This window comes from Scophthalmus maximus, chromosome 12, assembly GCF_022379125.1.
Source record: "Scophthalmus maximus strain ysfricsl-2021 chromosome 12, ASM2237912v1, whole genome shotgun sequence".
Lineage (NCBI taxonomy): Eukaryota > Metazoa > Chordata > Actinopteri > Pleuronectiformes > Scophthalmidae > Scophthalmus > Scophthalmus maximus.
The window spans coordinates 9,390,569-9,412,500 of NC_061526.1; the positions used below are offsets into that span (position 1 = coordinate 9,390,569).

Sequence of the window (21,932 nt, forward strand, 5' to 3'; positions counted from 1 at the left end):
ACGATACGTCAGGTCGTACTTTATGAGTCACGTCTCCGGTTAGTACGGGGCCCTGATGTGCAAAGTAGGAAAACACAACGGCAAATCAGCTACAAAGAAAAACTGTCGTGGCAGAAGTCGCTCGCAGAAACGATTGGTCCGAACATCACTAGTTCGAAAATATCACACGAATCTTCAAATATTCAATAATTCATCCTGACAAACGACACGTCGACCTGAAACGAATCAACAGAGGCAAAGTTTTATTTCTAAACATTCTGAACGTGTCCGTTGGTACACAACACGGATCATTGACATTTCATCGGTTTCTGAATCAGAGAGAAAAAATACACACTTACAATTTCAATCACAAGGCTGAGTTGTCGCGGTGTAATCAGACGCTTCATTCGTAAGCTGAGGCTCATTCCACGCTCAAGGTTAAATAAATAGGGTCTCATTCATTTATTGATTATTTTCCTGATTTTTAATAAATAGGGTTGTTACGGTTTGTATTTAATTTTATCAATACTATCATTTAGGATTAAATTTGAGTCACTAAATCTTTCTATATTAAATTAAAATCTGGATTTTAAAGAAAATGGGTTAATTCACGGAATAAAAGGATAAACAGGGATTTTTTCTTTTAAATTTTGACAAGACTCTTAAGATGATCTCATCACTCTCAGAATGTTGAGAGAACAAAACGTCTGGACAAAAACTTCAGAAGCAGAAAAGTGTTGATATATGACGTCACGTAAATCTCCAGAGCCTGAATCAACAAGAACGATCAGCTGCTCCCGTCTGAACAAATCAATAAACATGAAGAGGATTGTTTTTCTCCTTCTGCCTCCTCTCCAGATAAAAACACATGGATTAAAAATAGGCGCAAAAAAATTAAGTTAAATTCTCAATTTCTCATTAAACACAAACCTTTAGTCTCTATGAATCGGATTGTTTAAAAAACAGGTTTCAATGCTGCTGTTAAATGGTGGTGAATAGTTTTTATTCATTATTTTGGTTTCTTCTGTTGTTTTGAGGAAATCTTTAAAAATAAAAATAAAACTTTGACGTATTTTTAACTGTAGAATCTAAACGTATATAGTTTAAAGTTGATTAAACTTTGTTTATGTAACGAATTTACACATTTTTACGAGTAAATGGACTGAAAAGTGTTTGACTCGTACTATTAATTGAAGTTGATTTCATAACACGAGTTAAATCGTAAGGTCGTGATGTTACGCGATTAAGAAAAGTGTCTCTTACTCATTTTTCTGGTTGGAAAAACTATGAATCGTCGATCAGAACCGTCGCCAATTATTGTTCCAATCGACTGATTAGTTGATCTGTGAGTTGCTCATGAATGAAATGAAGTAAGTGACGCTGGTTTTCGAGGACGACTGCTTCAGTTCCAGATTACAAAGACTCTTTTCATGCGCCTGCACGACCACGGAGAGGAGGAGATAAAAGTAGAGAAACATCCTAATTTTCTTAAAAACACAAATGGGGAAACTTGGGAAAACTCCATCTAACGGTCGTCTGCCTCCTTTGTTTCCTCTGCGATTTAAATGAGCCTAAAACGAAGTGAGGGATCTTAGTGCTCAAAGCCCTAAAAAATGTGGGTCAGGCAAATTAGGGAAACGTGGAACAACTTCCACAAAATGTTTTCTTATTTTAGCTTTTAAGATTTGTCTGTGATCATCTGAGAGAAAAAAAAGACGTTGTTTGTCCGACGGCCAGAAGAACTCTGGGTTCTCTACAGACGAGCCTGGAAAACACTCAAATTACTTTACACGTCAAAAACACAAAGCTTCGTCTTCTACGGAAATAAATAAATCATAAAAATCTTTCACCTGACAACTTATTTGATGGTTGACGTTCATGTGTGTGTGATATCCTGAGGCATCATGGGAAGTGACTCCAGAGAGGAGCCGGAGGGAGGTTTGACATTCACCAGAGGTAGATAGCTAGCGGACGTTTTTTTGCGAAACCTAAACACGATTCATTGTTTATCAGAGGAGAACGAAGCAGAGCGGCTCGTCAGAGACTAAATATTATCCCGCTCGTCTGTGGGAGAGAAAGAGATATATATGCTTTTAAAAACAGAGGCAGAATAAAACAAACTGGCGGGAGGAACGTGAACAGTTCGCCGAACATCTGCGGGCGAGACGCCGCCATAGCTCTGAACGTCGGCCCAGACAAACAAACTGCGATGGGACATGTTTGAGTCGTATAGTAAATCTCGTCTCCTCTGCCGAGCGCCGTCGTCCTGCAGCTGTGACGAGACGAGAGGAAGCTTCCTGCCTCGTGTCCTGATGTGAGAGTAAAGACTTTTACTGAAAATTCCAGAGGAAGAAAAACATCAAATACAATCTGGAGAACAAATGTACGACGACGATCAATACCTGTATATAAACACCATCAACAACTGCATATAGAAAAAATCAATGACTGTATATAATATAATGATCAATAATTTTAAATAATAATGATCAGCGACTGTATATAAAGATGATCACTGACTGTATATAAAGACGATCACTGACTGTATATAAGGACGATCAGTGACTGTATATAAAGACGATCACTGACTGTATATAAAGACGATCAGTGACTGTATATAAAGACCATCACTGACTGTATATAAAGACGATCACTGACTGTATATAAAGACGATCAGCGACCGTATATAAGGACGATCAGCGACCGTATATAAAGACGATCACTGACTGTATATAAAGATGATCACTGACTGTATATAAAGATGATCACTGACTGTATATAAAGACGATCACTGACTGTATATGAAGACGATCACTGACTGTATATAAAGACGATCACTGACTGTATATAAAGACGATCACTGACTGTATATAAGGACGATCAGCGACTGTATATAAAGACGATCACTGACTGTATATAAAGATGATCACTGACTGTATATAAGGACGATCAGCGACTGTATATAAAGACGATCACTGACTGTATATGAAGACGATCACTGATTGTATATAAAGATGATCACTGACTGTATATAAGGACGATCAGCGACTGTATATAAAGACGATCACTGACTGTATATGAAGACGATCAGTGACTGTATATAAAGACGATCCCTGAATGTATATAAAGACGATCAGTGACTGTATATGAAGACGATCAGTGACTGTATATAAGGACGATCAGCGACTGTATATAAAGACGATCACTGACTGTATATAAAGACGATCACTGACTGTATATGAAGACGATCAGTGACTGTATATAAGGACGATCAGCGACTGTATATAAAGACGATCACTGACTGTATATAAAGACGATCACTGACTGTATATAAGGACGATCAGCGACTGTATATAAAGAAGATCACTGACTGTATATAAAGACGATCACTGACTGTATATGAAGACGATCAGTGACTGTATATAAAGACGATCACTGACTGTATATGAAGACGATCAGTGACTGTATATAAAGACGAGATCATGAGGTGGAGCCGCCATATCAATGTCCAGCCCACACACGTGCTCGACCAATCACTGAATCAATGAATTTCTACGAACACAGTATTATAACTAGTAAAACAATAAAGATAATTAAAATTAAAGATCATGTAAATCTCTCTCTGTGTCCTTCAGATGGTTTTGAGTCTCACCGTCAGTAGAAAGGCGACTGGGAGCTGATGTAGAGCCTTGGTGTCTGGGAGACAGGGGGGGTGAGGGCTGGGAAAGAGGAGAGGGCAGAGAGGGGGAAGGGGAAGGGGAAGGGGGAGGGCGGGGTGGGAGGAGGAGGGAGGCAGGATGCGAAGGCCCGGCCGCCGCAGGTCAGGACCCCCGGGGTGGTGGCGGGGGAGTGCAGGGCCGGCGGCGGGGACGGGCTGCCCTCCGAGTCACAGGACGGTTCGCTCAGGAGCGAGTCTGGAAGAGAGAGGGAGGAAAGACACAGGTAACAGGATGTGAGGTCATGGAAATTGCACATGAACGCCCCCTCAAGTCGGAATTACGAGGCGGGAAACTTTTGAGACCCGAGTTCCCAGAGTTGGGGCGACCAGAATCTTTGAACACGGCAGGGAAGAGGACAGATTCACATATGTAATTCTTTATTAGTAGCTGTAGCTCGTGTATATCATTTAAATCTGTGATCTCCGTACACTTAACTTGACATGGATCGATGATATTTATCGAGACATTGGCCATTTTCGGCATTTTTCCCCCCAATTCCTTTCCGACAACAAAGCACTTGAACGTGCGACATTCCCGTAATTTTTTCGACTCCACAAGACGGGAAGTAGGATCTTCCGACCGGCACGTGAAGGCAGAGTGAGGCAGATGAAACAACAACATAAGACGGTAATTTCTGTCAGAAGTTACAAAATAGTTTATCTGGACACCAAAAAAAATTGATCCTAGAGGAGTTGATCGACGCAGCGACAAAAGGAAGGCGTGGCAGAAAAGTGAGGGAGGGGGAATTGGCTTGTGTTCTCTCGTCCATGTTCGTTTCCCTCCGGAGCGGCGGGCGTGTTAAAAAATGGATGCTGCATCAGGAGTTTGATTAAAAGCGTAGCTCTTTGCATCTCGGAGCTTCTCGGACTTGGGAAACCAAATCACTTCTGCTCTGACTCGTAGATTCATAGCCTCCTTGTGCTCGTCAACCGACCCACTTTCTCACTGCCGCTCTCCGCGGGCTCCATTTCCTCTCCACACTCTTCCCCCAGTCCCACTTTTAAATGCACGGGTGGCGACTTAGCGGCGCACATAAAGCTGCGTCCCCGGGAGAACGCAGGGTTCTGAGCGGTATTTCAGAGGGATGATGTTCAGAACGTGGAAGCTGGGGGGACTGTGTTCGAGGAAAGAGCCATGATGGGGGAGAATCTTCACTCCAGCCTGCGACCTGACGACGACAGCGTGGAGGGAAAGATAAAATCTCGGCCATATTTCTGAACATTAAAACTGGATCAGCGCTGTAAAAAAATAAACAAGCGAGGAACGAAACAGCAGGCTTTTCTAGGAAAAGTCACAATTATGGAAATCCCTCAGTGGGACAGACTCGCGGAGACACGAGGAGCCGGCTGGGGTTTAAAAAGTGACTCGCACGAGATCAACAAAGCAGCAAATCTCTCTCTGCTTCAGTTCCTCAGCCGCGTCTTGGCAGGTTAAAACTTTATTCTGGCCCATAATTTTTTTTTGCTCTTCCCGTCGTCAAATATTAATACCTTTTTTTATCTCAACGCTCATAAACGAACAGTTGGATCCTTCTCCGGGATCAAACCTGTCCCAGGATTTCATTGCGCTGTGGGGACGAAACCTTTTCGAACCATGGGCAATTGCTGTTCCATTGCTAGGCGACAGCGGTCTGGTGACGGCGAACAGGAAATCGACCGTAGACGAGGCTGTCTTATATTTTGGTTTGTATTGATAACCAGTACGTGGGCGCCAACACTGATACACAAAAACTGAAACAGACTGTGGGCAACCTATATATGATCCGTACCCAGTTTGCACAGGGTCGTCTGTGCAGCCAGTTCTTTGGCGTCATCCAGCAGAAAACACAGCTTGTCCGGGATGTAGATGCTTTGTGTTGCTGGGATCACAACCTGCAGACACACACACACAGTGTTAAACATATTGAATCTGCTGCCTTTCATGTCTCAACGTGGTTTGTTTTTGATTCTGACATCATTAATTTACTTCACAACTCAATATTAATATTCTAACGGCTGCTGAGAGACAGTGAGATGAGGTGAAGCAAGGAGAAAAATGTTAAGTGCGTTAATACACACGGAGGCGTCCTGACACTGGAATAACACGCACAGACACACACACACACACACACAGTGTGTAAGGTGTACTCTACCTTGTAGAGCAGCAGAAGCCGCCCGTCCTGCCCCGGCGTGGAGAACAGGTGGTACTCTGGCTGCGGCCAGCAGTTCTTGCGGCAGTAGAAGTCCAGCAGGCTGACAGCCGAGCTGATCTGACTCTGCCTGAGCAGCAGCAGGTTGGTCGGGGAGAGCGGGGTCCCAGGGAAGAGCGGGAACACACACCTGTCGGCATTGTCTTGGAGACGCAGAGACAAAAAAATTTACTTTGGTTAGAATCTGTCCTGACACACTGTAAATAACATGGGACATCATGACATTTACATCAAAGCTAACATAAAATAATTTTTTCACAAAGATGGTTCCTGTCATTGTGAGGTCTTTCTTATCACACTGATGTACGTTCACGTGTTCATGTTTCTGATCAGTTTGGTTTTAATTTGTTATTTGATGATATTACGGCATGATTGACAGCAGTATGGGCGGGACCTCGATGCCACAGATTCTGACTCAAAATGACGCCAAAAGGAACAAAATGGCAGCGCCTTTATCTGAGATCATTGCTTCAATTTAGTAGGAGAGATAGGACACGTGTCGTCCATCTTCATATACAGTCACTGTTCTTTAAACGCGTCTCATTAAAGAAAACATGAAGCAACTGTGAATGTCGGAAAACGAGTTTTCACTTATTTTGATCCAAAATTATTATTATTATTTATTCTGCAGTCAAAATCAAATCTACAACAGTAGAGTTAAGAGTCCACCTCCTACCTCAATCTCCATCCTTCTTTATGTCGGAATCTTTCTCTCCATTTTCCCAAGAGCACCCCCCGTCTCTCTCTCCCTCTCTCTCTCGTTGTAGTACAGAAGGAGTGGCGACATTTCTCCCCCCATTAATATTTCACAATCCATCCTCTGAAACTTTTCTCATTTTCTCAAATGTCCGTAGGCGGCGGGAAACATAAGTTTGGTTCCTTCGCCAGATTATTATCGTGCCTGTGTCAATATGCTGAGACTTGATGGACGTGTGCCAGAGACAAACGGAATAAAAGAAAATAAAACATCATGTTTAATTGAACAGGAGGAATTCCACCGGCTGCAAAAAACAACATGGAGCCCAGAGGTTTGTATTCATCATCGTCCCAGGAGACGGGAGGGAGAGGAGGTGGTTCTCCTGGCTCGATGGCTCAATGGGAACGTTCACGTCACAGACCGGAACGTTAGTTTTAGGAAATTTGGGCAGAAAAGTAGAATTGGACAATATGTCGTCTTAAGGTTTTGTGCCATGAGGACTATGTGTCTCCCGGGTTATGTTTATATATAATCGTGATTCTCTTATCAGCATTATTATTATTCGGAAATGAAAATCATCTTCACTCAGTGAGATCCTTCCCGCCACCCTCCTCCTCCCCCTCACCTCCTCCTGGTCCTGGGTAGACAGGGCTCCCCAGGGGCGGTGGCAGGAACACGGGTCTCAGAGGAGAGCACCTGTCCTCAGCTCGTCCTAGCATCCCGCCGTCATTCTTGTGAACCGTGAACACCCCTTTCCCTGCTCTTGCTCCTCCCCCACCTCCTCCTCCGCCCGTTGTGTCGTTGTCCAGGTCCGTCCTGCCGTTGTAGCCCCTGCTGGTCGCACCTCCGTCCCTCATCCTCACTGGCTTGGCCAGCGTCACCTCCACAGTGGCGCCGTCGATCTGGGCCCCGTTCATCGCCCGGAGTGCGGCGAGCGCGTCGTCGCGGCAGCGGTAGTGGACGAAGGCGTAGTCAGTGAGCTTCTTAACGCGCTCCACCGAGCCGGGCTTGTTGCGGGAAAACTCGTGGCGGAGGGTCTCCTCGCTCGTGCTCAGCATCAGGTTACGGACCTGCGGCAGAGGAACAGCAAGTTTATTTTTCACGTGCCTTAAAACACGTGTCATGTATTAGTCATTTTGTATTTGTTAAGGTTAATATAATTTTGATTCACTGTTTGATAATATATTATTAAAATATAATGTGTATATATATATATATATATACACACACACACACATGCTGACATATAGGTCAACATGACTCCCAAGAGACTCTCTCACACACACTCAGGTTAGTGTTTGTTGCCCTCCGTCTTCCACAGTAAAAGCCTCCACAATAATTGCTCCCTGGGAGGGCGAACAACTCCCCTGAGTCTCCTGCTGTTTCACCTCTGATGTGAACAAGGAGACTGAATATTTCACCGGCTGCTTCCTGAAGTGCTGACCTTTGATCGGCGAGCGGCACAGGCGCCGCGGCGACGATGAGGAGGCACAGCCCCTAACCCTCACAAATTCATAAAGACTTTACGATAGAGAGGAGCTTTGAGCTGCTAGTGAATCTGGAGATTGTCTGCTTCCTGAGGCGACTTGAACGGAGCGCTGACGTCGACCAGGGGGAAGTTTCTGATGCGTTCAAACACGAGGTGCCTCCTGGTTCACCGGAGGGGAAATGATCTGACGCTCATGGGCGTATCACTGGGCCATTTAGTGGTGGAACTGCGCCTCCAAGTGTCAAAATTCCCTGGCCCACACACACACACACGCTGTACGTACGTAAAGGACCCTGACGCGCTGCATCACCTCCTCGTCCACATCCTTCTCCGGCTCGGCCCAGTCCACCTGGATGACCTGACCCCACAGTTGGCAGGTTCCTGGTAAACACAAGGGGTCACAGCAGGGGTAACGGCACGGGTCACTTCAGCACAACATACAAAAACAACAGTTTCTATGACGGCAACAACAACAACAACAACAGTCACATTTACACCGTCAGTAAAAGTGTGTTCTTGTAATCAGATTACAATCAGACAGAGTTGGACCACATGACAGTTCACCAGCAGCTCCTCTCTGACATTCAGCTCTGTTCACCCGGCGTGTTTAGCGTTCTACCTCCCTCTGCTGGACACAGACAGGAGCTGCATAAGGTGTGCGTGCGTGCGTGCGTGCGTGCGTGCGTGCGTGCGTGCGTGCGTGCGTGCGTGCGTGCGTGCGTGCGTGCGTGCGTGCGTGCGTGCGTGTGTTTACCAGGTAGGAGCTTTCTTCTGGCTACAGCTGCAGCTTTATGGGATTTATACTCAACAAAGGCAAAACCTCGGTTTCTGGTCTTATCAGTGGAGCTGGGATACACAATGACGTCCGACACCCCCTCCGTCACCTGAGACAAACACACACGCACACGCAGACAGACACATAGGGATACACAGCGTGATGAAACTGCCTGGAGGCCGGTGAACAACAGTAAACAAATAGCTGCTCTTGCATTACAGTGAAGCAACAAGCTACATGTTGTTAATGAGGGAGAAAAGTGTGTGTGTGTGTGTGTGTGTGTGTGTGTGTGTGTGTGTGTGTGTGTGTGTGTGTGTGTGTGTGTGCGCGTGCGTGCGTGTGTCAGCGTCGTGTTTTCACCTTCTTCATCTCCGCCATGATCTCGTCCTTCCTCTTGTCTTTGGGGATGGAGCCGACGAAGAGGCGGCAGTTGTCCAGACTCACGCACACGCCAATGAACTTTCCCGGGCGCACCTCGTAGTTGTCCAGCATCTGGATGGCTCGCTGAGCGGCTTCCCTGCAGACACAAATCAATAATCACTCAGTCACTGATCACAGTGAGTCGTTCCATTAGCCCGAGGGCCAGAGTTTTTTGAGACGGATCGCGTTTGTGCGGTGTGACGCCCACTTCAGTCTCGCTGCCGGTTTGTTGTTACCTGTTGGCGTACATGACGAAGGCGTAGCCGCGGTTCTCGCCGCTGAACTCCATCATCAGTCTGAACTCGTAGACACGGCCCACGCTCTCAAACAGGGGCACCAGCACGTCTTCGTACACGTCCCGGGGAAGCTTCCCCACGAAGACCTCGCAGCCCCGCGGCGGTGGCGGCCCCTGCCAACCTGGAGCACACACACATATATATATTTTAGACATGTTTGTAGTGTCCTACCTCGTTTGACAGGATCCTCAGACAAACGCACCAAAATACTGTCAGAGCAAAACAGTTGGTCTCGGCGATATAATAAAACGGACAAAACGGAAGGACGACTACTCACCCATCGACAAACCAAACGGTGTAAAGTAGAGGTAGACGCAGCCCACGACAGGAAGTACGAATGTCTACGTCACAACGTATAACCCAAAACTAATCGGAATCAATATAAAACAATGTGACGGAGACACGAACCTTGGTTTCCTTGAACCTTGATGGCGTGAAAACACCCCTTGGTTTAGTCCAAAATTACCCACAATTCATTACTAATTAGTCCTGCATCACTTCACATAGTGAAGAAAAGACAGTGGAGACTTGTATCTGCTGTCAGACCGTGGCCAGAGAGGTGCCGAGGAAAATGGTCACATCTCAAAAACTCTCTGGAAACACCTACTTGACTTTTTATAGATTAAACAATAAGTTCATTAATTCACTACACGTACCAGGCGGCGGTCCGCCGAACTTCCTCTGGCCGTTCTCCTGCACGATGGTGCTGCCGCTCTGCTCCAGCAGAGAGAGCAGGGCCACCTCCTCCACGCAGGACGAGCGCCGCCGCTCGCCACCGCCTCCCGACGGCGGGCTGACCTCGCCGGCGTCCCCCTCCACGTCCACGTCTGACCAGCTCTCTGACTCCGACATCTTCCAATGAGCGACGTCTGAATGTAAAGAGAGAGAGAATAAATGAGTTTAACAACTGACAATAAAAAAGAACTTTTAATGTGTCCGAGTTACGACTGGTGAGGAAATTAGAGTCCGACCGATATGGATTCGTGGGAGTACAAGATTCCCAAAATTTGATTTATAAGCAATATATTTGTGGATTACCATGTTTTACTGCTTTATTTTACAAAGCTTAACTATTCAAAGGAAAGAAAAGTAACTGACAAGATAACAAATCAGTTATCCTGTTAAACTTCAAACTGACTTTTATCGGAAAGATTTTCCAAATTAAAAATTACACTCGAGACTCATTTTAGACCAAACAAGAGACAGAAATCTACAGAAACAGTTTGGATATTGAAGCTTCGCAACAGGATGAAACAATATTTTTAAATATAAAGAAAAGTTTGATCAGATTTAATCTTCCGCAACATTAACTGACGCAGAAGATGAAAACATTTTTACCAACACACCTGAAATTAATTTAATCTCATCTGGAAAAGTATTACAGTGTTAGCTAGCCGACGGGTCTAATTCTTTCTATTATGATTTTAGTAATAATAATAAATTGATTAGTAATCAACAACTAAATTAATCACCAATTATTTTGATAATTGATTCAGTTTTTATTACAAAAATTCTCTGATATCAGCTTCTTCAATGTGAATATCTTCTGGTTTCTCTGCTCCTCTGTGACAGTGAACTGAAGATCTTTGGCCTCGTGGACAAAACAAAACATCATGTTGAGGTTTGGAGGAAACACGATCGACATTTTTCAACCATTTTATGAACCAAACAACTGATCGATGAATCGATTATGAAAATAAACTGGACTTTAGCCAACGCTGCCAGTCACTAAAACTAAGCTAATGCTAACGTTTGCTAGCCAGAGACTTTGATGTCGAGCTAACGTTCAGTTAGCAACGTTAGCAGCGCCGACGCTACACCTGCTAGCCACTAGCTTTTTAAGCTAACCGCTCGAATTAGCACAACCGGCTAAAGCTAGCTCAGACGCTAACGCGGCTCTTTAACGACTTTAACCGCGACTTCGTGACTTCAGCTTGAACTTCGCTCTTTCCGCGAACTCACCGCTTGTGTCGTTCGTTCTTTTTCCTTCTGGACCGGGTCAACACCTCAAACACAGAATAACATTCAAAAAAATATCATAAATATGTATTTTATATAACTGCGACTGTCGCGCGAGCGTCTCGAGATGACAGTCAGTCACCGGTCCAACTACTGACCAATCAGAAGCCTGGAAATCCAGCGTCTTCGATCCACGGGGCGCTGAGTGGGACAAAAGAGTTTACAGTAGCTACATGAGGAAATATAGCGCAGCACAGTGACTCCGCCCACTTAAAAAAAAAACGCTCCGAATTTCCTGCCGTTTCATAAAAACCCTTATTGTAAAGAGTTTTGAGCCTGGATTTGAAGTCAATAAACCACCAGATGAATTCGTTATCATAAAATGTATTTTATTCAGAGCAAAAAAAGAAAAGAAAAGGAAAATCATTACGAATCCAACCAATCAGAGACGTCGATGTTACACTTCAGGATTGTGGGTAGTGTAGTGCTTCTCAATGATATCGCAAATTAAATACATTTTTCTCTTAAAACAAGGTTGATATCGTACGGACGTGTGGCTTCTAATTAATATTAGAGCTTAATTTGAATTAGATAAAAAGATGATTTGATTCCCGACAGAATCACTGATGGTGTTTTCACTTTCTCATTCTCATTTTTAATATTTTCGCTCAAAATCAGCATTTCTTTTCATATCATATTGAAAACTCTGTTCTTGGTCTGCTTCTTCCACATGAACGCACTTGTGACCAGGTCGTGAAAACCCCTGACTGAGACAGTCGATAACAAGCTTCGTAGTAGTTCTACAGGATATCAGGACGACCATCGCTAGGTTAAGTCAAACCAGATCGCGAAAACATATCCTGGGTATGTTGAACTCGCTTCGTAGCACAGGCCCCAGGATTCGTGGTTATCAACGTAACTTCACGTTCAACTCTTGGTTTTGTTTTCGTCCTACGAAGCTGGTTCTCGTCTCAACGGGGGCAAATCACCATGTTAACTTATGCTGAACGGCCAAGCTGCTCCGGAGCAGGTTACGTTCGAGATAAGAGATAAAAGCCAGTCAATGAAAGAGTCCAACTACTGACCAATCAGATCACTGGAAAAAGCCAAGCGTCATCAGTCTTACAGGATCCTGACCGGGACAAAAGAGTTTAGATATTGAGCGCAACAGTGACCCCGCCCACTTTTACCAGAAAACCTTTTACTCGGAGCAAAACATTAATTGGAAAACGGGGAAAAAAACGCAGAAGTACAAGACTGTGTACAAGATCATTTTCAGGAGTGAAAGAACTACTCATCCCATGAACCATTGCAAATGCCTTTCCAACGACTTCCAACCAATCAGAGACGTCTGTGTTACTCTTTAGGATTAGGATAATCACACTAAATGAATACATAAGACTCATTAAAATAATTCACCTTTCTGAAAAATACAATCTTTATTAATTAGACTCGGGTCATGAATTTACTTTTTATATTTCACGAGGCCATCCAGATGAGGAAGGGCAGCAGGGCGGCCAGCAGGGCGGAGCAGGTGGTCACCGCCCTGAGGTAGAGGAGCAGACACGCCCCCAGCAACGCCGTCGCCTTGGCAACACGCCGGCTCAGCAACAGCTTCCTCGCCGTCTTACAGAACTGATGAAGAGGAGGAGAGAGAAGGAATTAAACTCTGTGAAAATCACCATGTTAAAACATTAAGACGTATTCAATTCAAAAGAAAAAATAACAGAAATCTATATTGTTTCACTGACGTTTCCCGTGAAACGTGAGATGAAGACGTTTGTGAATATTTATTAAAGTCAGAAATGTGTTTTTGTCTCTGTATGTTTAAACCATGAATAACCACTAGGTGGCTGCGTTACACTGGAGTTAGTTTATCAAAACTTATCAAAACTTTTCTAACTAGAGGTTTTCCAGAAATCAAATAAAATTTAAAAAATAATTACAAGCTGTGTTTTTTAGTCATACTTGTTCAAAGACATAAAAAATACTCCGCCTTCAGATTTTCTTCGACCTCACATGACCCCTGAGGGGATTATGACAGATTAGCGTCAGACAACTTTTACAGAACGACCCCCCATCTCGCTCTCTCTCTCTCTCTCTCTCTCTCTCTGTCTCTCTCTCTCTCTCTCTCTCTCTCTCTCTCTCTCTGTCTCTCTCGCTCTGTCTCTCTCTCCCTCTCTCTCTCTCTCTGTCTCTCTCGCTCTGTCTCTCTCTCTCTGTCTCTCTCTCTCTCTGTCTCTCTCTCTCTCTCTCTCTCTCTCTCTCTCTCTCTCTGTCTCTCTCTCTCTCTCTCTCTCTCTCTCTCTCTCTCTCTCTGTCTCTCTCGCTCTGTCTCTCTCTCCCTCTCTCTCTCTCTCTGTCTCTCTCGCTCTGTCTCTCTCTCTCTCTCTCTCTCTCTCTCCGCCTCATTCTGTCCATCGGTGATGAAACATGTTGTTTCTCAATCCGCAGGAACAATGCAGCTTTTGAGCGATGGCCTGTTGCTGCAACAGGCAGGTTTTAACCAGATTAAAGATGGAGGACGTCTGATCTGAGATCAGCTGGGATCGGCGGCAGGAACCAGGACAAGAATAGGAAGGATAGGAAAGAAAGGAAGTCGAATCAAAGGACGTCACCTGAAACGTCTGGAAGCTGGTGACTGTTCCGTAGCGACAGTACATGACGAAGTGCTCACAGTTGTACCACAACAGACTGTAGGAGACGTCGCCTCGCAGCCTCTCGGCCCGCCGGGCCACGTCCTCCCCCCTCAGCGCCGGGCGGCTGCACACCTGCACGACACGACACACAACACACACCACACACAACACGACACACACAACACACAACACACAACACACACGACAGACACACCACACAACACACAACACACAACACACAACACACAACACACAACACACAACACACACCACACACAACACACAACACACAACACACACAACACACAACACACAACACACAACACACAACACACACAACACACAACACACACAACACACAACACACAACACACAACACACAACACACACCACACACAACACACAACACACACCACACACAACACACAACACACAACACACACAACACACACAACACACAACACACAACACACAACACACAACACACACCACACAACACACAACACACACCACACAACACACACGACACACAACACACAACACACAACACACACCACACAACACGACACACACCACACAACACACACCACACACAACACACACCACACAACACACAACACACAACACACAACACACAACACACACCACACACAACACACACCACACAACACACAACACACAACACACAACACACAACACACACAACACACAACACACAACACACAACACACAACACACAACACACACCACACAACACACAACACACACGACACACAACACACAACACACAACACACACCACACAACACACAACACACACCACACAACACACAACACACACCACACAACACACACCACACAACACACACCACACACAACACGACAGACACACCACACAACACACAACACACACCACACACAACACACAACACACACCACACAACACACAACACACAACACATAACACACACCACACACAACACGACACACAACACACAACACATAACACACACCACACACCACACAACACACAACACACAACACACACCACACACAACACGACACACAACACACAACACACAACACACACGACAGACACACCACACAACACACAACACACAACACACAACACACAACACACAACACACAACACACACCACACACAACACACAACACACAACACACACAACACACAACACACAACACACAACACACACAACACACAACACACACAACACACAACACACAACACACAACACACAACACACACCACACACAACACACAACACACACCACACACAACACACAACACACAACACACACAACACACAACACACAACACACAACACACAACACACAACACACACCACACAACACACAACACACACGACACACAACACACAACACACAACACACACCACACAACACACAACACACACCACACAACACACAACACACACCACACAACACACACCACACAACACACACCACACACAACACGACAGACACACCACACAACACACAACACACACCACACACAACACACAACACACACCACACAACACACAACACACAACACATAACACACACCACACACAACACGACACACAACACACAACACATAACACACACCACACACCACACAACACACAACACACAACACACACCACACACAACACGACACACAACACACAACACATAACACACACCACACACAACACGACACACAACACACACGACACACACACCACACAACACACACCACACAACACACGACACACACCACACAACACACACCACACAACACACGACACACACCACACAACACACACCACACAACACACGACACACAACACACAACACACACGACACACACACCACACAACACACACCACACAACACACGACACACACCACACAACACACACCACACAACACACGACACACACCACACAACACACACCACACAACACACGACACACAACACACAACACACACGACACACACACCACACAACACACACCACACAACACACGACACACACCACACAACACACACCACACAACACACACCACACACCACACAACACACACCACACAACACACACCACACAACACACACCACACAACACACACCACACACACACACCACACAACACACACCACACAACACACACCACAACACAACACACACCACACAACACACGACACACAACACACACCACACAGACACCACACAACACACAACACAACACAACACACACCACACAACACACGACACACAACACAACACAGACCACACAACACACGACACACAACACACACCACACAACACACGAAACACGAAACACATCACACAACACACACCACACACACCACACACAACACACACACACCACACACCACACACCACACACAACACACACCACACACCACACACACCACACAACACACACCACACACCACACACACAACACACACACACCACACACCACACACACCACACACAACACACACCACACACCACACACACCACACAACACACACAACACACGACACACAACACACACGACAGGTAGAAAGACGACACCTTCACTGACACCGTCTGTTCCAGCTGCTCTGTTTGACGGGTAGAAAAGGTCAAAGGTCAACGAATGGGTCACCTGGTCCGTGGTGTTGGTGAGAATCTTTGATCCGTAAGCAAAGTCGTCGACTGAGTCCACCCTCACGCTGCCACACTGAGGAAACAACAGCACACATTAATATCAGAAACGTATGATACAGATCACAGAACACGTGGAGGACGTGACGGACGCCCACTCCTCACTGAGGCTTCCGTACCTTCGCCAGGACGCCGAGCAGGAGTCTGCTGTTGGTCACCATCTGTCTGACACGACGCTGGTCGCCGCTGACGACCGGCATGATGTCCGGGATGAAATGAGCTACTCTGCAGAGGAGACGAGGAGAGGAGACGAGGAGAGGAGACGAGGAGAGGAGACACGGAGAGGAGACGAGGAGAGGAGACGAGAAGACATGGAGAGGAGACATGGAGAGGAGACGAGGAGACGAGGAGAGGAGATGAGGAGACGAGGAGAGGAGACATGGAGAGGAGACGAGGAGAGGAGACGAGGAGAGGAGACGAGGAGAGGAGACGAGGAGAGGAGGCATGGAGAGGAGACGAGGAGACATGGAGAGGAGACGAGGAGAGGAGATGAGGAGAGGAAAGGACACATTGTGAGAAGAGGCATGGAGAGGAGACATGGAGAGGAGACGAGGAGAGGAGATGAGGAGAGGAGATGAGGAGACGAGGAGAGGAGATGAGGAGAGGAGACATGGAGAGGAGACATGGAGAGGAGACGAGGAGAGGAGATGAGGAGAGGAGACGAGGAGAGGAGACATGGAGAGGAGGCATGGAGAGGAGACGAGGAGAGGAGATGAGGAGAGGAGGCATGGAGAGGAGACGAGGAGAGGAGACGAGGAGACATGGAGAGGAGAAAAGGAGAGGAGACGAGGAGAGGAGACGAGGAGACATGGAGAGGAGACGAGGGAAGGAGACGAGGAGAGGAGACGAGGAGAGGAGACATGGAGAGGAGGCATGGAGAGGAGACGAGGAGAGGAGACGAGGAGAGGAGACATGGAGAGGAGGCATGGAGAGGAGACGAGGAGAGGAGATGAGGAGAGGAGGCATGGAGAGGAGACGAGGAGAGGAGACGAGGAGACATGGAGAGGAGAAAAGGAGAGGAGACGAGGAGACATGGAGAGGAGACGAGGGAAGGAGACGAGGAGAGGAGACGAGGAGACATGGAGAGGAGACGAGGAGAGGAGACGAGAAGATATGGAGAGGAGACGAGGAGAGGAGACGAGGAGAGGAGACGAGAAGATATGGAGAGGAGACGAGGAGAGGAGACGAGGAGAGGAGACGAGGAGAGGAGACATGGAGAGGAGGCATGGAGAGGAGACGAGGAGAGGAGACGAGGAGAGGAGACGAGGAGAGGAGACGAGAAGACATGGAGAGGAGACGAGGAGAGGAGACGAGGAGAGGAGACGAGAAGACATGGAGAGGAGACGAGGGAAGGAGAGAAGGAGAGGAGACGAGGAGAGGAAAGGACACATTGTGAGAAGAGGCATGGAATGGAGAGAAGACATGATGAGGAGAGGAGACGTGGAGAGGACAGTAGAGGAGAGAAAGGGAAGAGAAAGGAAAGGAGAGAGAAAAGTTCAACTGTGAACTCAGAACCTGAGAGCGACTGAAGCCTCTTGGACCAATCACATCGCGGCGTCACAGCTTGTCACTCTCACCTGTCTCCTCCCAGGTAAATCCCAAAGTGTGTGAACAGAGTCCTGGACACCTCCAGCAGGTCTCCCCTCCTGAACACCAGGTCGTACTTCCTCCTCTCCTCTTCTTCCTCTTCCTCCTCCTCCTCCTCCTCCCTCCTCCTCCTCTCTCTGGGCTCAGGTGTCGTCGTGGCGATGAGGAGCATGGCGAGCAGCTGTAGAGGAGACATGGTGCGAGGAGGTGAAGCCGTCGCCTCGGAGGAGCTTTTATTGTCGGGGGGGGGGGGGGGATTATGAAATGCCACTGGTCCAGGGTCAGATCTGAGCAGTTTATTCATTCTGTCGTCCAATCCCGAAGCTCTCCACATTATTCAGTTAGGTCACCATGACGACAAAGAGTCTCTCGCTAAAGGAAAGAAGGGAAAACAGAGGAAGATAAGCAAAGGAGGGATAGGAAAAAGGGAAAAGAAGTTAAGGAAGGAGTGAAGGAGGCCTGCCCCTCCTGCTGTTCCCATCTGATGCCAGCGGAGGGCAGCAGAGTTCAGAGTCCCACAGTTTCCACATGACGGAGCTGAAAACTTGAAATGACCGGTTGACGGGTCAGAGCTTGAAAAAAGTCAATGTGGAGGGTGGCAGAGGAAGAGTGACGTTTCAGCTCAGAACTGTATTTATGCAGCTGACAAAGTTATTTCATTGAACTGACAAAACAAAAATAAGATAAAGGGCCATTAAGAGAACTTAAAGCCACAGTGTGTAATATTTAGAAGAACTTATTCACAGATGTTGAATGTATTGTCCATAACTCTGTGTTCATATATGAGTTAAATATAGTCACCTGAGGTGGACCGACCTAATATTTGATATTTTTATATTGACCACCTGTTTAACACCCTTACAAATCGACACGTCGACTCTACTTCCACTTCCTTTATTTACATCTTTAAAAACACACAGTAGAAAAGTGTGACAGCGTCGTAAAAAAAGAAATTACATTCTGTACAAAACGTTTGAGACGGATATTTACAGATATTTACAGAAGAGCTTCAGGGGCTGAAATGGACACAAGGTAAAAGACACGTGGTATTCTTACTGTGGTGTCAAGGCCAAGATGGCCGCCACTGACTTTGAGTTTCCACCGCTGAGCGAAGCAGTGACGTCACAAAAGTGACAGGGTTGTAGAAAAAAGATTGCAGATGATGTAATGATTATTGCTGTCGTCAAATGAAACCAGCTTCACTTCCATCCGCATGATTTTCTCCTTCATATTTGGATTTTTTGAGCTTCTCGAATAGTTGAGGGTTTTTTTTACATTCACTTTGAGTCTTTTCGGGGTAAAAAAAAGAGAAAAAAAAGTTATTCCAGATGTATGAGACCGTGAATATTGGATATTTCATTCAAAACACCAAAATTAAAGATCGCATCAATGTTTTCTGGATCAGAGACGAGAAGGAACTTTTCTTTTTCACCCTTTTTTTTTCCCAACAATCATTTTGTGGAATATTCCACCACAGATAATCGACTTCATCAACATGGACTCACACGTACAAACGTGATTCAAAATCGGAATCAAATTTCCTTTTTTTTTAACGGAAGATTTTCAGTTTTAGATGAAAAACAAACGGACCTGATTGGATCGGACGACCGATCTGGACCAAATCTACCTGTGAAGTGTTTCAAGAAACTTTAACATGTTTGACATTATGTGCGTGGGGATAAAAAAAAAGATCTTTGGTTCTTTGAATTCTGAATTCAGATGAAGTATCATCACCTCCAACAAAACACAGACGCGTCGGCTGTTTTTCTTCATCTCGACTTCTCATCATCTATCAGTACTATGCTGGTCGCTAACGCTGCTAATGCTATCGATTAACTAATTCTTCTTCTTCTTCTTCTGTTCATTCTAAGCGCACAAACCAGTCAGGAAATAAAGAAAAGAAGAAAGAAACGCGGTCGATCTCCGCCGGTTTTCCATGTTCGCCCCTGAAGGCGTCTAGCTCGCCATCCACAGGGTGAAGGGGACGAGGAGGGCGGGCAGGGCGGTGCCGGGGGATACGCCCCAACACACCGTGGACAGGAGGCCCAGCAGCGTCGCCAGGACGACGGTGCGCTGGTCCCGGATCAGCGACTTCAGCCACTCACAGAACTGCACAGAGGAGAAATGGAGGTCAGACAACCATCATTATTATTATTATCATTATCATTATTTTACCGCCACAAGTTTCACCGATACTTCTAGCGATACAAAGCAGCGGTGACGCCTCTTTCTTTGGCCACTTGGGGGCAGCAAAATCAATCAAAGGCAGCGTTTAAGTTTCTGTTGACGTCTTCCAAAGCATTGTGAGTTGTAGTCCAACAAAAAACAGGACTGGAGCAGGGACGGGGCTGCGAGTCTTCTTTATTTGTATTTCATTGATTTTTAATATATTGCTTATTGCAGCTCTGAGGCACAAACACAACACAGTCACTACGTTGTTCGAAGGCACGGGTATCTCTTTTATCGACTCCTAAATTAATTGCCAACTATTTTGATAATCGATGAATCGGTTCAAGTAGTTTTTATGGGGGAAAAAAGAGTCATAATTCTCTGATTACAGCTTCAATCGTGAATATGTTCTGGTTTCTTTGCTCCTCTGTGACAGTGAACTGAATATCTTTGGTGTGTGGACAAAACAAAACATCATGTTGAGGTTTGAGAAACACAATCGACATTTTTGTCCATTTAATGAACCAAACAACTGATTGATAATGAAAATAATCGTTAGTCGCAGCTCTAGAAAATACTTCAGACTCTCGCTGAGCCGACTTCTGCCTCCTGGTCCAACTAAGCCAGAATACAATTGACCTGTTGTTTGTTTTTTACTGTGGGGCCCCCGGGGGCCCCCTGCCCCCTGCCCCCTCCTCAGGGAACCTGTGGGCAGCAGACTCCTCGGCTGCAGGGAGGCCAAATGTTTAGGTTAGAAATTACAGGAAGTGAAACTCGAACCAGGGGAACGTCTCTCTGCTGCGGGCAGGAGTGTGTGCGTGCGTGCGTGCGTGTGTGTGTGTGTGTGCACGTGAGTGTGGGCACGTGAGTGAGTGTGTGTGTGCGTGTTTGGCGTTCAGAGTCTGGATGGACAGACAGGCCACGCCCCCTCACATCCCCCCACATCTTACTCTTTGAGAAAAGTCTCAACAACACGTGAAACTAAACCTGCTGCCTCTGTTCAGGTCGAAGTTCAGGTATTCATATGATTTATTTTATTCATACACCATATTATATAACTTATGTCATTATGTTATTATAACAATAATGATACAATTCTGACCAAATTATTGTTATTGTGCTGTAGATATGATTTCATATTCCACATGTTATTACTGTCAAGTACAGATTTATTAGGATTTAATATCGTTATATACTGACTGTATAACTAAATCATACCGCCGCGTATGATACGCTCCGACTCCAGAGGTATATCGAACAACGTGACCTCAGCTCGGTAAATGTGTTTTAAAAAAA

At 45.9% G+C, this 21,932-nt stretch overlaps 3 protein-coding genes across 5 annotated transcripts in view; all 3 read right to left on the reverse strand.

Annotated features, from left to right (window-relative positions):
* Nucleotides 1–225: 225 nt before the first annotated feature.
* On the reverse strand, nucleotides 226–11,761 carry rbm46 (RNA binding motif protein 46). 3 transcript variants are annotated; one of them, XM_035606888.2, is made up of 12 exons: nucleotides 11,681–11,761; nucleotides 11,526–11,569; nucleotides 10,220–10,432; nucleotides 9,504–9,684; nucleotides 9,208–9,364; nucleotides 8,827–8,956; nucleotides 8,356–8,453; nucleotides 7,209–7,653; nucleotides 5,830–6,029; nucleotides 5,467–5,569; nucleotides 3,632–3,893; nucleotides 226–2,288 (listed from the first exon to the last, which is right to left on the reverse strand). In XM_035606888.2, exons 3-11 carry the CDS (start codon nucleotides 10,413–10,415, stop codon nucleotides 3,634–3,636), a joined length of 1,770 nt encoding a protein of 589 aa, XP_035462781.1. In that variant the 5' UTR covers nucleotides 10,416–10,432; nucleotides 11,526–11,569; nucleotides 11,681–11,761; the 3' UTR covers nucleotides 226–2,288; nucleotides 3,632–3,633. The 3 variants fall into 3 exon arrangements, with proteins under 3 accessions (XP_035462781.1, XP_035462792.1, XP_035462773.1); XM_035606899.2 differs by lacking the exon at nucleotides 11,681–11,761 and having other exon boundaries at nucleotides 7,362–7,653; nucleotides 11,526–11,674; XM_035606880.2 differs by lacking the exon at nucleotides 11,681–11,761 and having other exon boundaries at nucleotides 226–2,312; nucleotides 11,526–11,674.
* Nucleotides 11,762–12,936: 1,175 nt separating this feature from the next.
* Nucleotides 12,937–18,709, reverse strand: lratb.2 (lecithin retinol acyltransferase b, tandem duplicate 2). The gene is made up of 5 exons (XM_035608741.2): nucleotides 18,458–18,709; nucleotides 17,000–17,105; nucleotides 16,822–16,896; nucleotides 14,141–14,293; nucleotides 12,937–13,157 (listed from the first exon to the last, which is right to left on the reverse strand). Exons 1-5 carry the CDS (start codon nucleotides 18,661–18,663, stop codon nucleotides 13,002–13,004), a joined length of 696 nt encoding a protein of 231 aa, XP_035464634.2. The 5' UTR covers nucleotides 18,664–18,709; the 3' UTR covers nucleotides 12,937–13,001.
* A 636-nt stretch (nucleotides 18,710–19,345) lies between these two features.
* Nucleotides 19,346–21,932, reverse strand: part of LOC118320374 (lecithin retinol acyltransferase-like) — an 8,535-nt gene continuing 5,948 nt past the window's right edge. The window contains exon 3 of the mRNA XM_035651072.2: nucleotides 19,346–20,576. Within this exon, the coding sequence (XP_035506965.1) occupies nucleotides 20,424–20,576 (153 nt within the window). The 3' untranslated portion in view covers nucleotides 19,346–20,423. The remainder of the gene's footprint in view (nucleotides 20,577–21,932) is intronic.

Excerpts from the sequence above, each read along its gene's own strand:
- lratb.2 (XM_035608741.2), bottom strand. The coding sequence starts at position 18,663 with ATGTCTCCTCTACAGCTGCTCGCCATGCTCCTCATCGCCACGACGACA. Across the intron at positions 14,294-16,821 it reads TCACCAACACCACGGACCAG|GTGTGCAGCCGCCCGGCGCT; the intron begins GTGACCCATTCG and ends CGTGTCGTGCAG. Across the intron at positions 13,158-14,140 it reads CCAGCTTCCAGACGTTTCAG|TTCTGTAAGACGGCGAGGAA; the intron begins GTGACGTCCTTT and ends CCTCTTCATCAG.
- rbm46 (XM_035606888.2), bottom strand. The coding sequence starts at position 10,415 with ATGTCGGAGTCAGAGAGCTGGTCAGACGTGGACGTGGAGGGGGACGCC. Across the intron at positions 9,685-10,219 it reads GTTCGGCGGACCGCCGCCTG|GTTGGCAGGGGCCGCCACCG; the intron begins GTACGTGTAGTG and ends TGTGTGCTCCAG. Across the intron at positions 8,957-9,207 it reads TCATGGCGGAGATGAAGAAG|GTGACGGAGGGGGTGTCGGA; the intron begins GTGAAAACACGA and ends TGTTTGTCTCAG.